General features: G+C 41.2%; 1 protein-coding gene across 2 annotated transcripts; it reads left to right on the top strand.

Moving 5' to 3' along the window:
* The first annotated feature begins 35 nt into the window (after window positions 1-35).
* LOC5503935 (protein MCM10 homolog) lies at window positions 36-14,838 on the top strand. Of its 2 annotated transcripts, XM_048720399.1 has the most exons (19): window positions 36-162; window positions 296-484; window positions 929-1,015; window positions 1,178-1,383; window positions 1,438-1,529; window positions 1,879-2,044; window positions 2,437-2,598; window positions 2,671-2,801; window positions 3,340-3,420; window positions 8,830-8,996; window positions 9,441-9,504; window positions 9,600-9,673; window positions 9,825-10,018; window positions 10,426-10,552; window positions 10,876-11,015; window positions 13,563-13,676; window positions 13,939-14,090; window positions 14,495-14,537; window positions 14,611-14,838. In XM_048720399.1, the coding sequence occupies exons 1-19, from the start codon at window positions 156-158 to the stop codon at window positions 14,692-14,694; spliced, it is 2,280 nt and encodes a 759-aa protein (XP_048576356.1). In that variant the 5' UTR covers window positions 36-155; the 3' UTR covers window positions 14,695-14,838. The 2 variants fall into 2 exon arrangements, with proteins under 2 accessions (XP_048576356.1, XP_048576355.1); XM_048720398.1 differs by having other exon boundaries at window positions 1,178-1,529.
* Window positions 14,839-16,817: the final 1,979 nt, after the last annotated feature.

Here is a 16,817-nt window from a genome sequence, read left to right as displayed (position 1 = left end):
TGGTAACACAATGAAATCATTTATGCGCCTGAATGATCGGCCAGCGGGCTTCCCTCTAAGCGCGGGAAAATCAGATTTGATTCAGGCAAATCAACAAAGAAAATATTTTATTTTCTTAACCCTAAACTCCGTGAAAAGTTCATATTTATACTGAAATGGAAGGTGGGTACGCTATTGATGAAATCATAAAGTTACCGTTGTATGAATTGGATTCTGAAATGCTAAATAATGTGATAATCACAGTCTAAAAACTAACCAGCATAAAATATTTTTGCTTTTCCCCATTTGTTTTCAGGCGAGGACGATCTTGATATCTTAGCTGCTCTGCTAGACAATGACGATGATGATGAGGGGATGCTAGATGCTTCGAGTAGTAGCGATCCTGCTGTAAACGAACCTCAAATCAGTACAAATAACACGGGGCGAGATTCAAACTGCTCTGATTCTAGTACTAGTCCGAAAGACAGTAATGTAGATATGACAGGTATAAAACTTGTCGCGTAAGACGTGTTAGCACTTTATTGTCTTAGTCAATAGATAAATAGATATGGCTGTCATTGCTACTTGTTAAACCATTGTGAGTTCACAGTTCATGGTGGGGTACACCATTGCTGGTACTCTACTGTGGGTGGCTGGGGAAGGGGGATAGTTAAGGAGTTGCCCTCCCTTCCGCCACAACCTTCTGCCCTCTATTTACGTGCAAGCTAGGTGGTAGTGCAATTGTTGTTCAGTATATCTATTCAACAAATAGACTTTTATGAGTCAATAAGCTAATCAAATGTTAACATTGATCCAAATGTCGAAAATCCACGTATCAAAACCAATGAAATCCTCTAGGGAAATCATATCTTCTTCAAATAAAAAAAATATTCCGGCAGCATCAAACCACTGCTTTAACCGCCCTTTGACATCTCTCGTGTTTTAACAGAGCAAATGCAGCTGATGGCAGAAAAAATCAAGCAGCTGGAGGAAGCCTTGAAAGAAAAAACACATAATGAAACACAGAAATTAGATCGTATCCTTGCGTAATTCCAACTGCTAGTTAAAATTCTGAAATAATTACCAGCCCTCACCAGTAATAGACAAACATTATTATTGATTTATATATTTATTGTTTAATTTGCTTAGATTACTTTATTGTGCATGGTATAAATAAAAACCCTTGACACATCACTAGAACCTGCCATCAGGAAACAAAATGAAGTTATCAACTCGAAAAGCATCAGCCATGAGTCAAAAAATACACAGAAGAGAAGTCCTACATTAACAATGACAGAGCATTGTAAACAGAAAACATCAGAACCTATGGAAGCATTAGCATTTTTTGGTGAAAAGACAAGAGTCGCCCGTTCCAGCACTCCATTACAGCAGAGCGGAACAAAGGCATCTGCCAAAAGTAAAGCAGAACCAAAGAAAGCTAAATTGATACAGCCAAAGGCACAAAATTACCTACCAAAGCAGCAGAGACAGCTTCCTGAACATGATGATAAAGATGTCACTAAAGAACGATTTTCTGGGTTGAGGATAATGTAAGTACTAAAACAGGCTTGTAAGCTAAACATGGTTCTATGGATTTCAATTAATCTTAACTAGAAACTCTGCTAAAAACAGACCTTTCCACTCAAAATCCAGGTTATGGGCCAAAAAGAAACACCAAATTGTTTGCAGAAAAGTTAGTTTGCGCATACTGAATTATGAGTGCATTTGTCACAGTTGGTAAGTGGGAAATTCCAGAACTTCAGAAAGAAAAGAAACCTTGGGGGGGGGGTATATGCAAGGTACCAAAATGATTTGTTGTCATTTTTCTGTGATACAGTTGAGTGGTTAAAAGAATACAGAGCTCTTTTTATATGTTACTGTTGATGATATTGCTTTTAGAAACCCTCTGATCTCCTCTACTGTGATGGCTCAGAGAATGGAAGGTCGGAAAATTGTCCCCATATCCCAAATAGAGAGCAAACTTTCAAAAGGAAAAGAGAAGGACATTGACTGGGTGACTATCGGTGCTCTGGCATCAAAACTCCCCCCAAGGACTAGCAGTAATGTAAGTTGAGAAAAATCTAGATAATCAATCAGTCACTCCGTCAACCAATCAATTATCACTCAATCGTGAAATCCATTTAGCAGTGTACACTGAAAACAGGGATGCCAGCTTATAAGCATTGAAAGTAATATGAAATAAAATGTATTTATTGTGATAGGTTCTTGCTACTACTGGGTAAGAAGGAAAGGAACCGGAGGTTTCTACTGGGGATTAATTTCTTTAGACTAGTGTCTCATATCTGTTCGTTGACTGACAAAGTTAGCACATGATTTTTGCCTCATGCGCCCAGGGGTTTTAGGCCAGCAAAAAAAACAGTGTTCCCTGGTACATTGTATCAGCGTGAAAAAACCCTTTAGTGTCTTGTTATAATTAATACTGTGGCCAAATTACAGGGCAATACTTATGGTATTTGGAAGCTGTCCGATCTTGGCCTGACCACTGCTAATAACACTGTTGCACTTTTCCTATTTGGCGAAGTTTACAAGCAACACTGGAAGACGATAGAGGGGAGTGTTATTGCTTTGTTGAATGCTAACATCATGCCAGCTAAAGAGGTAACTTTAGTAGTTTCCTGGTTTACATCTTTGGTTGTATTGTGTATTTGATTTGTTATTATGTTCCCTTAGAAAAATTCTCAAGATGTTGCTCTGAGTCTGGACAATCCCAAGAAGCTGATGTTAATGGGCATTTCGAAGGATTTAGGTCACTGTAAGGGAATAACGCGTAAAGAGAAACCCTGTACAAGTATTGTGAATAGGTATGGTTTATCAAACAGTTACTGCCCATTTTGGAAAGCAATATTTGAAAACAATATTGTTTCTAACCTGTGCTGTAGGTGGTTAGAAGTGCAACAAGGAAGTCACATTGATGATGATTTTGTTATATGTTAAAACCAATTATGTTGTTGTGCAGAATATTAATGGTTGTTAATGCTGTGTTGGGGCGACAGTACTCTGGGGCGATCATACTGCAATTCGAAATTCGCATGATGGGAATTTAATCTATTTACATAGTTTTATAACTCGAGCCAGTCTTATCAAAATGCAAAGTAAGTCCAAAACAAGACTCACCTATGATTTTAACTGATTTTCTACTACCATTTGTGATTCGTATAACATTACCTTGCATAAAAGCGATTTCAAATATAATGGCCCAAACTATTCCAGTTTATGTGAGTTTTACTGTATGTTCTCTGGTACGAGATCGCGACAGTTTGGGCTTTTTGATTCTATTGGAAAACGTCAATATTACACATAGTATAGTATTTTATAGGTAATCTCTTTTAATCTGAACAGAGAATATGGAGACTTCTGTGAATACCATGTTAACGCTGCCTACAAGAAGATTAAGTCCAACAGAATGGAGTTCCAGTCAGGGTGAGTGGGGATAGTGGTCACCATGGCAATTATATCTGCCATGACAACTGAATAATGGCAGTAATACATATAATCATGATCACTATTTACACCTTACCTTTTGGGCAACATCAATAACCAACAACATCACTGCCATGATTACCAGTAACATCATCAATATTTTATAATATTATTTGTCTTTGTCATCCTAGTCATTCCTATCACCATCATTATCACCTTCATCATCAATATCAATACCAGTCATTTATTATCTGCGACCTCGTAAACAGCAATGCCTACATCGTTAACACCATCACCATCTACTTCATCAGCATCAACACCACCACCGTTTTCATTATCATCATCTTGATAATCATTAATTAATTATGGCTGCCAACGAATTGTGCTGCCTGAAAGCAGCACAAGAATCAAGTCGGTGTAATAAAAGGTGTTTACTTCAATATTCGGTTGTTTCTTTTACAATAAAGCTCTACAAAATCAAATCTACCGAGTGAAAAAACTACAACATAAGACAACGAGGAGCCCCATCCTCGGGGGGGCCCATAAGATAAATAAGGGGCCACAGGGGGCCCAAAACAAATAATATTATAACATCTCCCTTCTCAACAAAGTGTTAGGTTAAGTGTTCAATAAATGTTCTTAACAATGTTCAATAAGTCTTTGTGGTTTTTTGATAACCCTGCCAGATGCTGTGCTCATCGGTGTCGTCTCGTGTTGCCTCTCAGAAGACTTTGGTGGTGTAGGCGATGCTGTCACATTATTGCTTAACTGTGTGGGGTTGTTGGTACTTTCTGGTGGTAGTTGAGGAATGGCTGGTATAACAAAAGGACTTGTGCTCATCGATTGATCATTAGGTGTTGAAATGATTTGTCGTCGATTTCTCCTGAAGACACGCCCACGCTCATCTCCTAATAAGTACGATCGGGGCAATACTTCTGCTTTCCTCCACTCAGCCTCCCGGTTTGGACGGATACGCACCTTATCTCCAACTTGTAAAGGAGGGAGATCATGACTATGACTATCATAATACTTTTTTGAAACACTCTGACGATGTTTCAATGTCTTCACAACTTGATTTGGGTCAACAGGCTGAGGCAGTAGCAAACGTCGATGAGTCGGTAGTTGGGCACGTGTTCTCCTACTCATTAGCAGCTGAGCTGGAGACACACCTAAGTCATCAAAGGGTGTATTCCTGTATTTGAGTAATCCTTCAAAAGGATCTTTGTTGTCAGCAGCCGCTTTCTTTAAAATCCGTTTTGCGGTCTGAACTGCTTTCTCGGCAGCTCCATTTGATTGTGGATACTCTGGAGAGCTTGTGGTGTGACGGAAACCCCACTCATCTGCAAACTTTTTGAACTCATGTGAACTATTAAAAAGGTTTCTAGTGTTACTGTACTGGGAGCCATTGTCGCTCAGAACTTCCACCGGGATCCCAAACCTTGCAAAAATCTTCTTTAAGTTATTGATAACACAATTAGCAGTGGTTTGGCGTAACAACTCAATCTCAAAGTACTTTGAATACAAATCGGTAACAAGCAAATAGGAATGTCCGGCATATTCAAAGATGTCAGTACTGATCACTTGCCAAGGCAATCCAGGAACCTCACGTGGTAGTAGGGTCTCTCTTGGCTGTTGGTTTCGGAAGGCATTACATATGGAGCAGGAACTAATCTTGTCTTTGATCTGTGCAGTCATTGAGGGCCAGAAAACATATTCTCTTGCAAAACTGAGACTTTTGTTCTCACCCATGTGTGCGCCATGAATTTCTTCTAGCACCTCTGCCCTCAACGATCTCGGGACAATGATTCTGTCTGCTTTGAATAACAAACCATCTTCTACGCTAAGTTCCTCTCTAAAACTCCAGTATTCTCTCGCTAGCTCATCAAGTTGATGTTTTTCTGCTGGCCAACCTTTAACGACATATTCCATGACCACTTGAGAGGTAACATCGCAGTTTGATGCTTCCTTGAATTTTTGCAAAGTGCTTGAATCTACACCAAGACTGTCAATTAAGTTGATTCCAATCATCTCTTCTGGTTCACTAACTGGTTTAGTGTCACTAACTGGGGCTCTGCTTAAGCAATCTGAGATGAATTGTTTCTTTCCTGGCACATAACGAACATCAAGGTCATACTTTGTCAGCTTTAACAACATCCTCTGCAATCTCGGTGGTGCTTCATTCAAGGGCTTTTTGAAGATGGCTTCTAGTGGTTTGTGGTCGGTTTCAACTACAACACGACGTCCATAAACATAAGTATGGAACTTTTCAGTTCCCCAGACAATTGCCAGAAGCTCTCGCTCGATGTTGGCATACCTTGTCTCAGCAGGTGATAGTGTTTTTGAGCCAAATGCTACAGGTCTTTCGTCCTGCAGAATCACAGCACCTAATCCCGTGCCACTTGCATCAACATTAAGCACTGTCTCTTTGGTGTTGTCAAAATAGGCTAAAACTGGCGCTGAGGTAATGACTGCTTTGAGCTTGTCAAATGCATGCTGTTGAGGTGTCTCCCATACGAATGCGGTATCATTCCTTGTTAGCTGCGAGATAGGGCCCTGGAGATCAGCTTTATGTTCAATAAATTTATCCAGATAGTTTACAGTTCCTAGGAAACGTAGTATGCCATCTTTATCGGTCGGGGCAGGCATCTCGTTGATAGCTCTTACCTTTTCAGGATCAGGCTTTAAACCGTCTGCAGTAAATAGGTGTCCAACGTAGCTGACTTCAGGAACTCGAAGTTTGGCTTTACGTGGATTGAACTTTAGACCTATCTCACGGCTCCTCTTCAATACTGCAATCATCTTGTGATCTAGCTCACATTGATTTCCACCATGTATCAAAAAGTCGTCAACGATTATTTCTACTGGTACTCCTGCGAAGAGTCGGTCCATCTCTCGTTGGTAAATCTCGGGCGCGGAACTTATGCCGAATGGGAGCCGCAGGAATCTGTATCGACCCCAGGGGGTATTGAAAGTCAGGAGCTTCGAGCTTTCTTCGTCTACTGGTAGTTGCCAAAAACCGCTGCATGCATCCAACGTTGAGAATATTTCAGCACCGGTGAGTTTGTTGGCAACCTGTTCCACTGTGGCCATCGGATAATGGGGTCTCTTGAGGGCTCTATTGAGGTCACGTGGGTCTATACATATTCTGATGTTGTCTTTGGTTGGTGGGCTTTTCTTTTCTTTGTCTTTTCGTTTATCGATTACTAACATCGAAGAGACCCAAGGGGTATGTTCTTCTTCTTTAACAATGATCCCATCTTCTTCCATCTCTCTCAGCTTCTGTTGAGTTGGGTCTAACATGGATACTGGGATCTTTCTGGGTGCGTGTATAACTGGAGTTACTGCAGAGTCTACCTCTAGGTGTACTTTGTTGGGTAACATTCCTGGTTTGTTACTGAAGCAATCAAGGTAATCTTTCAGAACAGGGTCACTTGTGAGGGTTGTGGTACTTTTGCTTTGTTCTCTGGACAAGTCGATGTTTGATGTTTGTGCTGATGGTGAATCTAGCAATGTGAGATCCATGAACTGTAGGACTTCAAGATCAAGGCAAGCCTCACAACTTAGTAGTGGGGTGAACTCTCCATCAACTACAAGATATAACAGATCTATCTTTCGATCTTTGTACTGTGTTGGAAGGCGGACACATCCTTTAGGGTAGATGGGCTTAGTCGCAAGCCAGCCCTTCAAAGGCTGGTGTACACGTTTCAACGGCTTGTTGGTGATGCTCTTGTACAAGTTGTAGGGGATGACAGTAGCCTCCGCACCCGTGTCTGCTTTCAGTTTGACCTCTTTTCCTGCTATCATGACTTTTATCAGGCTCTTTTTGGGTTGCTGGTTCTGTAACACGCTTCCGACTTCAATGGATCCAAAGTATGTGTGGGTTTCGTTGCTGTCACTTGAGTCATACTCCTGTTCCACCACATGCACTTCTGGATCTTTTTTCTGTTTGTTTTTACACATCTTTGCAAAATGGCCTGTTTTGCTACAAATCTTGCAATTCCTTTTAAAGGCTGGGCATCGTGTTGGGTGTGCAAATGAATGGCGATATCCACAGAACTTACAAGACGGCTGTTCTTTCTTAACTTGGACTGGTTGTACAGACACTGTTTTACTTGGGACTACTGTCTGTGGAACAAACTTATACTTCTGCAGCTCAGTCGCCTAATAAGTTCTGCAGTAATCATGCGCGGTTTGTAGGGTAAGGTCTGGCTTTTTCAACAACTCCCCTCGCAATTCATCGCTGGTTACTCCCCCCACAATACGGTCTCGTATCAATGAATCTCTAAGTGCTCCAAAGTCACAGTTTAATGAAAGCCGTTTTAGCTCACTAACAAAGTTGTCAATTCGTTCACCCTCCTTTTGGTTTCTAAGATTGAAGAGCAGTCGCTCATAAATGACATTCTTAGCTCCTCGACAAAGTTCATGGAACTTTCGGCACACATCACCATAAGATTCATTACTCTCGCCTGCAGTATACACAAAGTGGCTATACTCTTCAATTGCACTCGGTCCAGCACAGTTAAGTAACAAATTAACTTTTAACTTATCTCCCTTGTCGTCCTTTCCTTTTGCAACCAAGTAAATTTCGAACTGCATTAGGAACTTTCTCCAATTTTCTGATGCATTCGCATCCAACACCAAAGGTCCCGGAGCTCGATGATACATTTCCCCACTTTCGGGCATCGTTTCCTTGTTTTGTCGACTTTTCTTTAACAATTAATATTCTCCAGTGGTTAACCACTTCTGACACCATGTAATAAAAGGTGTTTACTTCAATATTCGGTTGTTTCTTTTACAATAAAGCTCTACAAAATCAAATCTACCGAGTGAAAAAACTACAACATAAGACAACGAGGAGCCCCATCCTCGGGGGGGCCCATAAGATAAATAAGGGGCCACAGGGGGCCCAAAACAAATAATATTATAACAGTCGGTTGTCTTCATTTTTATTGATAATACGACGTTTGAACTTAGCCTATGCTGTAATCCATCTAGCTCTCAGGCAGCACAATGTGTGTATTCTCCTTCGTATACACTAATTTTAAAAAACTTTGCCTTAATTAAAAGTTTTTTACTTGATTTTTCCCTCTATTTAACTGTTTCAATTTCCTAGCCAAAGGGCAGACAAATTGCCAATCCTGTTAGCATCAGAACCTTTTTTCAAAAACTTTGTCAGTGCAAGCGGCATTTCCCTGGTACCATGCGTCTCGTGTTTTTTAACTGAATGCAGGACATCAAATCAAACGAAAATCTAAGGCCATTGATGTATAGCTCTGACAGCTTATTTATAAGCTCCTTTCCGAAATGCCATTCGCCGTTTGCACTAACAACGTGTATCGGCTACTTGAACGTTTACGAAAAAGCAAATAATACAGCATATATCTAATCATTGCTTCAACTTTTATGTAGCTATGGCGCTCCCAACAAAGGTGCCCTAATGAACAAGCTTCAGAAGAACATGTCCTCCTCATCATTCATGTATCAGGGAAAAACGTTAACACTAGGAGCACCTGCGCCACAGAAAAGCAAAAACGTGTCTCTGAAAAGTCTAGGTATTGCTGGAGATTCTGAACAAGGTATGATAACTAAATAGATTTAGTTTCCCATTACTTGGGCTTGTTGTGTGAAAACGCCGAAAACTGAAATGACTGATAAAATATGGCATAAAACTGCTGCTTTTTATACATATTTTTACATCAGTATAGTGGGAAACATTTGGAGAAAATAGTATGAAAAGGCGATGAAACGGTTTAAAGTTTGCACAACTTTGGCAAAAAAGCTAACCCGTTTTCTGACACTACGGTACTACGTACTTTTCACACCATTCGTTATATCACATATATTTTAGACTTATTTTAACACCTTATACCTCAGTAGTGCCATTTCCTATCCAGAAATAAACAGAGGTTCATTTTCCAACTCTCCAGCAACTCCATACAGTGCCAACGTGGGTCTCTGCACATGCGCCCACACTTCGTCGTCATTGAAAGCCTTCTAAAGAGTATTTTTGTAATGTTTAGATACCTCCATCAAGAAGACGAAGACAGCGAAGCCCAAGCAAAGTGAAGCTGCTTCTGATTTCTTGTGAGTGATCTACGATGTTATGGTGCAGCTTTTCTGTTTGAATGGCAATTCAACTTGAAACATTAATTACACTCGGTGTTGTTGTTTTTGGTCAGGCGTGATCTTTTAGCACTACCAACTCCAGGAACTCGAAACCTGATCAAGCATTTGCACAAGGACGAGGAAGAAAGTATGTCACAACCTTATTCGCAACTAGTTTCATTTGTAAGAAAAAACAAATTGTAATTCGCTTACACAAGCGAATCTTTATAAACCAGCCATCATCTAAGTCCTACCTAACCGTAGCACTAGCCCTAACCTTAGCCCGTGTTTTCAAACAGGAAAGCCCAAAGAGGAGAAGACCCCTGCAGCGTCTGCATCCCAGCTGCTACGAAACCATCACAAGGAAGTGAATAACTCAAAAAGGCCAGCGACAACAAGCAGTGAACCAAAGCTGGGGCGAGGCATTTACCCAGGGCTAGACATCGTGTTTGATGCACCAACTCCACCACCGAAAACGACTTCGTCTGCCAAGGTATAAAGGGAGACCAACATTTGCTGAGTTGATGTTACAGGTTAGGGGTGGAAATAGAGGTGGAAATAGATTAGTTTTGTGTTTTTACGTTCCCACATAGATAGTGCTGGTGTCTTGTTTAAACCCGAGCGCGTACGTCCACCTCCATTGAGTTGAGAGCAAAACTTAACAAAAAAGGAATTTCTAATTGCCGTCCGTCTTCCAGAAACAAGTCCCCTCATTCACTGTAAAATGAGGCCCACTGAGGCTAAATCATGCTACACATACTTTTCGCACAAGGGGTATATCGCGGGGAAAAAACTCTGTTTTGCGTTACCTTTATCACCAAGCTCTACACCCTGAGAATAACGTATGCATGTTTCCGTGAGATACCCATGGAAGCTAACAGTGCTTTGTTACTCTTTCAGCTCCGTGCCCTGTCGGTTGTAAAACAGAAAGGACCGATTGAAAAAGAGGATCCCAATGCTGTAAGGAAAAAACGTTCACCATCAGCAATCCAAACAGTAGGAAAGCGAGTTGACAAGGACCAATCAGGTATTTGCTGCAGGGGGGGAAGTAGAGGACAGCATTTAACAAATAATTGCGATCGCAATGAGACATGCGATACCTCGGCGCTCAGATAAACCTTCCAAGAAAGCTAGCAAACAGCAAAATAAGGAAATCGCATAAATAGGTCTACCATAAATGCTGGTTTTCCCGCCCTTGGTGCTTTTAAGTTAAATTAAAATTTTTGAGGTCATCGAGAGAGCGCTTATTTCTACACATGTTACTCACACCCTGTTTGCAATGCTAACTGGCTGTTTTCCCACGCAATGCTGTTACTGTTTTGAACAGGCCTTTATGATATTATATTCCAGATGGTGAATCCGACATCGGTGAAAACACCCCTAAAAGACGGCGACTTCTTGGACCTGAGTTTAGCGGGATTGACTTGAATTCAGCTGAGGGCAAGAGGTTGTTGTGCGCAAGATCACTTCATGTGGGACAAGTGGAAGAGGTGCGTCTTGTTCCATGTCTAGTGTAGTTAGGGGGTTGTTGGTATGCATGGTGCGTCTTATTCCATGTCTAGTGTAGTTAGGGGGTTGTTGGTATGCATGGTGCGTCTTGTTCCATGTGTAGTGTAGTTACGGGGTTGTTGGTATGCATGGTGCGTCTCGTTCCATGTGTAGTGTAGTTAGGGGGTTGTTGGTATGTATGGTGCGTTTTGTTCCATGTCTAGTGTAATTAGGCGGTTGTTGGTATGCATGGTGCGTCTTGTTCCATGTCTAGTGTAGTTTGGGGGTTGTTGGTATGCATGGTGCGTCTTGTTCCATGTGTAGTGTAGTTAGGGGGTTGTTGGTATGCATGGTGCGTCTTGTTCCATGTCTAGTGTAGTTAGGGGGTTGTTGGTATGCATGGTGCGTCTTGTTCCATGTCTAGTGTAGTTAGGGGGTTGTTGGTATGCATGGTGCGTCTTGTTCCATGTGTAGTGTAGTTTGGGGGTTGTTGGTATGCATGGTGCGTCTTGTTCCATGTCTAGTGTAGTTAGGGGGTTGTTGGTATGCATGGTGCGTCTTGTTCCATGTGTAGTGTAGTTTGGGGGTTGTTGGTATGCATGGTGCGTCTTGTTCCATGTCTAGTGTAGTTAGGATGTTGTTGGTATGCATGGTGCGTCTTGTTCCATGTGTAGTGTAGTTTGGGGGTTGTTGGTATGCATGGTGCGTCTTGTTCCATGTCTAGTGTAGTTAGGATGTTGTTGGTATGCATGGTGCGTCTTGTTCCATGTGTAGTGCAGTTAGGGGGTTGTTGGTATGTATGGTGCGTCTTGTTCCATGTCTAGTGTAGTTAGCGTGTTGTTGGTATGCATGGTGCGTCTTGTTCCATGTCTAGTGTAGTTAGGGGGGTGTTGGTATGCATGGTGCGTCTTGTTCCATGTGTAGTGTAGTTAGGGGGTTGTTGGTATGCATGGTGCGTCTTGTTCCATGTCTAGTGTAGTTAGGGGGTTGTTGGTATGCATGGTGCGTCTTGTTCCATGTCTAGTGTAGTTAGGGGGTTGTTGGTATGCATGGTGCGTCTTGTTCCATGTGTAGTGTAGTTTGGGGGTTGTTGGTATGTATGGTGCGTCTTGTTCCATGTCTAGTGTAGTTAGGGGGTTGTTGGTATGCATGGTGCGTTTTGTTCCATGTCTAGTGTAATTAGGCGGTTGTTGGTATGCATGGTGCGTCTTGTTCCATGTCTAGTGTAGTTAGGGGGTTGTTGGTATGCATGGTGCGTCTTGTTCCATGTCTAGTGTAGTTTGGGGGTTGTTGGTATGCATGGTGCGTCTTGTTCCATGTCTAGTGTAGTTAGGGGGTTGTTGGTATGCATGGTGCGTCTTGTTCCATGTCTAGTGTAGTTAGGGGGTTGTTGGTATGCATGGTGCGTCTTGTTCCATGTCTAGTGTAGTTAGGGGGTTGTTGGTATGCATGGTGCGTCTTGTTCCATGTGTAGTGCAGTTAGGGGGTTGTTGGTATGTATGGTGCGTCTTGTTCCATGTCTAGTGTAGTTAGCGTGTTGTTGGTATGCATGGTGCGTCTTGTTCCATGTCTAGTGTAGTTAGGCGGTTGTTGGTATGCATGGTGCGTCTTGTTCCATGTGTAGTGTAGTTAGGGGGTTGTTGGTATGCATGGTGCGTCTTGTTCCATGTCTAGTGTAGTTAGGCGGTTGTTGGTATGCATGGTGCGTCTCGTTCCATGTGTAGTGTAGTTAGGGGGTTGTTGGTATGCATGGTGCGTCTTGTTCCATGTGTAGTGTAGTTAGGGGGTTGTTGGTATGCATGGTACGTCTTGTTCCATGTCTAGTGTAGTTAGGGGGTTGTTGGTATGCATGGTGCGTCTTGTTCCATGTGTAGTGTAGTTAGGGGGTTGTTGGTATGCATGGTGCGTCTTGTTCCATGTCTAGTGTAGTTAGCGTGTTGTTGGTATGCATGGTGCGTCTTGTTCCATGTCTAGTGTAGTTAGGCGGTTGTTGGTATGCATGGTGCGTCTTGTTCCATGTGTAGTGTAGTTAGGGGGTTGTTGGTATGCATGGTGCGTCTTGTTCCATGTCTAGTGTAGTTAGGGGGTTGTTGGTATGCATGGTGCGTCTTGTTCCATGTGTAGTGCAGTTAGGGGGTTGTTGGTATGTATGGTGCGTCTTGTTCCATGTCTAGTGTAGTTAGCGTGTTGTTGGTATGCATGGTGCGTCTTGTTCCATGTCTAGTGTAGTTAGGGGGGTGTTGGTATGCATGGTGCGTCTTGTTCCATGTCTAGTGTAGTTAGGGGGTTGTTGGTATGCATGGTGCGTCTTGTTCCATGTCTAGTGTAGTTACGGGGTTGTTGGTATGCATGGGTGTTTATGCTCATTTAGGGCTGAAGCAAAACCCATATATTCTGGGTAGTGATCTTTCCTAGCTGCTCCGCTCCCTCCCCCCTTCATCTTGCCAACCCGATTGCTTATTGGTTATTGGTTATTGATATTCATTTCAATTATGTTTGAAGCATCTTATGCCTTTTGTCAATGTGAGGTGATTATTGGTACCCATCAGGCACAAGCAGAGAGGCAGGAACAGTACTTCAGCTCACTGGAGAAGAAAGAACAGTTGGAAGACAAGCTCAAGTCTATCAAAGAGATTATTGTCAAAGTCTACTGTTGCAAGAAGGTAGAGGTGGTAATTTAAATAAGACAGCTCTTTCCCAATTACCCCTTTTATGGCAAAAAGCCACAGTCTAACTGAGAAATTGGCAACGATTTTTACCTTAAGTTATACCGCGTTATCAGCTTGTTATTTTTGAGCCAGTCCATTATCTCCTGAATCACAAATTTGTCCTACTTGGCCATTTTTTCTTGTCAGCATCTTATTTGTCTGTCTGGTTACTTTCTACCCTCGCTTATACATCCATCTAAATTTGTTTGTTCTTTAGTGTGATTACGTAGCTGAAAGTGCTTCTGACATCTGCTTCAAAGAGAACCATCCTCTGAAGCAGACCAAAGCTCCAAAACGTTTCTTCTCCTGCAAGAACTGCAAGCAGAGAACCATCAGTTATGGGGCTCGGATGCCAAAGCTAACTTGCAAGTACGAGTAGCACTGTTAGACGACGATCAACATGAAAATACGTGCAAATAAGCCTTGACGTTTGTTTATGTTTATTTGCTTGCATTTGTTTTTAAAACTTTACATGAAAAGAAAGGCGTGTGCCCAAGGCTTTGCATATCGCAGACTTCCCTCTATTTTCTAAAAATGTCCAATTTTACCACACAGCCTGGCCCTTCCAAATTTTTCAGAATTTCCAGACTAAAATGTTGTCATACTCATTATTTTTGTATAACTGCGTTGGTGGTATAGAAGGTGCCTAGCCAAGAAAGTTGCGGATTGGGCCCGTTTCTCACAAAACAGCAGAAACTCTTTTTTGCATTTGAAAGAATAGAGTAATCCAGAAAAAAAAACATTGACAATGACTCTAACTCTTTCTTTTCTAGGAACTGCGGTGAAATGAACTACGAGCGAACATCCATGTTTATGGTTAGTGGCGGTCAGGACGTTTTTTTTACGGTAGCAAGAAGGTTTTTTAAACAGTTTTTGTTTGTCTTTGTAGGAGAAGCAAGGACCGAAGATCGCAGGGGAAACCTTGTTGGTGAGAGGGGAAGAACATAGCAAATTCATGAATTCCTTGAGATAGAACTTTGACTTTAAAACAAAGTAATAGTATAAGCCCTCGGTTTTATATTTTCTCTATGTAGAATATATAAAATGTAGAATTTTAAGAATGTAACATTGATTGAATTTTTAGATTTTATTAAATAAAAAGCACATTTCACATACATCCAATTGGTATTTATTGAAAAGGGGTCTTTAACAAAACAATGGCTGATGGGCATTTGCCCTTCTATCCTACTAGACTCAAAACGTTTTTTACCACTGGTGACAACAACTGGTGACAACCACTCGTGACAACCACTGGTGACAAAACCACTGGTGACAACCACTCGTGACAACCACTGGTGACAACCACTGGTGACAACCACTGGTGACAACCACTGGTGACAACCACTGGTGACAACCACTGGTGACAACCACTGGTGACAACCACTCGTGACAACCACTCGTGACAACCACTGGTGACAACCACTGGTGACAACCACTGGTGACAACCACTGGTGACAACCACTCGTGACAAAACCACTGGTGACAACAACTCGTGACAACCACTCGTGACAACCACTGGTGACAACCACTCGTGACAAAATCTCTCGTGTGACAGCTACTATTTGAAGACCGTTCGTGACAATAATTTTCTTCCATTACACATAGGCTTTTTCTCAATCGCTTATTAGATACAAACGTACAATTTAATTCAATACTTTAGCACTATAAAAAATTGCGTAATTATTAATTTGCTTCATTGTTTAACAATTATTAGTTTGTTGTCGGCATTTATCAGCAGCTTAGATTTTTCGAAGCAGGAAAGAAATGTCATACCATAAACATAAAAAGTATTTGTGTAATAAAATCCTTAGATCAAATCCTTATACGCAACTTCGTGTTCAATTCTATATTCTGAAAAACATGAAAGTAAATGTTCATTTCATACTATTTCATTCCGGTTACCTAAGTCACTTGGTAACGAGGTTTGAGACCCCGAGGGGAAATAAAAAATACTTAAAAATAATGTTTTTTTGTAAAAAAAAAAAAAAAAAAAAAAACTAAACCTCGCTGCGGGTTAAAACTCCACGGGTTTCTTTGGTATTCTGTTTAGTATCGCGGTGTTATTTACATACATTTAGGGCGCCTGTCAGGGAATGCGGCGCTTATTCATTCATACTAAGATATGGTGGGGGTGCTAAAAAATTTATTTCTAATGAGGCTGTCAATACATACTACAGTGTATTGCCCCAATTACGGACAGTTGCTGCATTTAAGACCATAACTTTATAGCAATAAATAGAACACTTTTGATATTTTGCCATTAACAAGATTAGAGGTTAACCTAAAAAATACTTATAATATATATACATATTTTTCAAGTTTAGGGCGCCGTGCTCGAAAAGTATGTGTCACTGATTTGCCCTAATCCCGGTCTTGGTAAGATCTTTAATCCACATTAATTACATTGAGATCGCACCAATTTCCAGGAAGAAATTAACAGAATACCACTCGTGACAATTGGCTTTTATTCGATAGCAATCAATCCGAATCAAGCCAAACTCATACAGATGAAGGGTCTTAGTAAGATCTTTCATCCACTTTGATTACATTGAGATCGCACCAATTTCCAGAAAGAAATTAACAGAATACCACTCGTGACAATCGGCTTTAATTCGATAGCAATTGATCCGAATCAAACCAAACTCATACAGATGAAGGATCTTAGTAAGATCTTTCATCCACACTAATTACATTGAGATCGCACCAATTTCCAGAAAGAAATTAACAGAATACCACTCGTGACAATCGGCTTTAATTCGATAGCAATTGATTCGAATCAAACCAAACTCATACAGATGAAGGGTCTTAGTAAGATCTTTCATTCACACTAATTACATTGAGATCGCACCAATTTCCAGGAAGAAATTAACAGAATACCACTCGTGACAATTGGCTTTTATTCGATAGCAATTGATCCGAATCGAACTAAACTCATGCAGATGAAGGGTCTTAGTAAGATCTTTCATCCACTTTGATTACATTGAGATCGCACCAATTTCCAGGAAGAAATTAACAGAATACCACTCGTGACAATTGGCTTTTATTTGATAGCAATTGATCCGAATCAAACCAAACTTATTTCAGATAAAGGAACTT

The sequence above is a fragment of the Nematostella vectensis genome, chromosome 1 (assembly GCF_932526225.1).
Source record: "Nematostella vectensis chromosome 1, jaNemVect1.1, whole genome shotgun sequence".
In the NCBI taxonomy this organism is placed as follows: Eukaryota; Metazoa; Cnidaria; class Anthozoa; order Actiniaria; family Edwardsiidae; genus Nematostella; species Nematostella vectensis.
The sequence above is the reverse complement of the archived record's forward strand: the minus strand, read 5'-3'. Positions and strand labels throughout refer to the sequence as shown.

What these genes read in the sequence shown, in the direction of transcription:
- LOC5503935 (XM_048720398.1), top strand. An exon ending in CAGTAATGTAGATATGACAG is followed by an intron (nt 485 to 928) that starts GTATAAAACTTG and finishes GTGTTTTAACAG; the next exon opens with AGCAAATGCAGCTGATGGCA. An exon ending in CCCCAAGGACTAGCAGTAAT is followed by an intron (nt 2,045 to 2,436) that starts GTAAGTTGAGAA and finishes GCCAAATTACAG; the next exon opens with GGCAATACTTATGGTATTTG.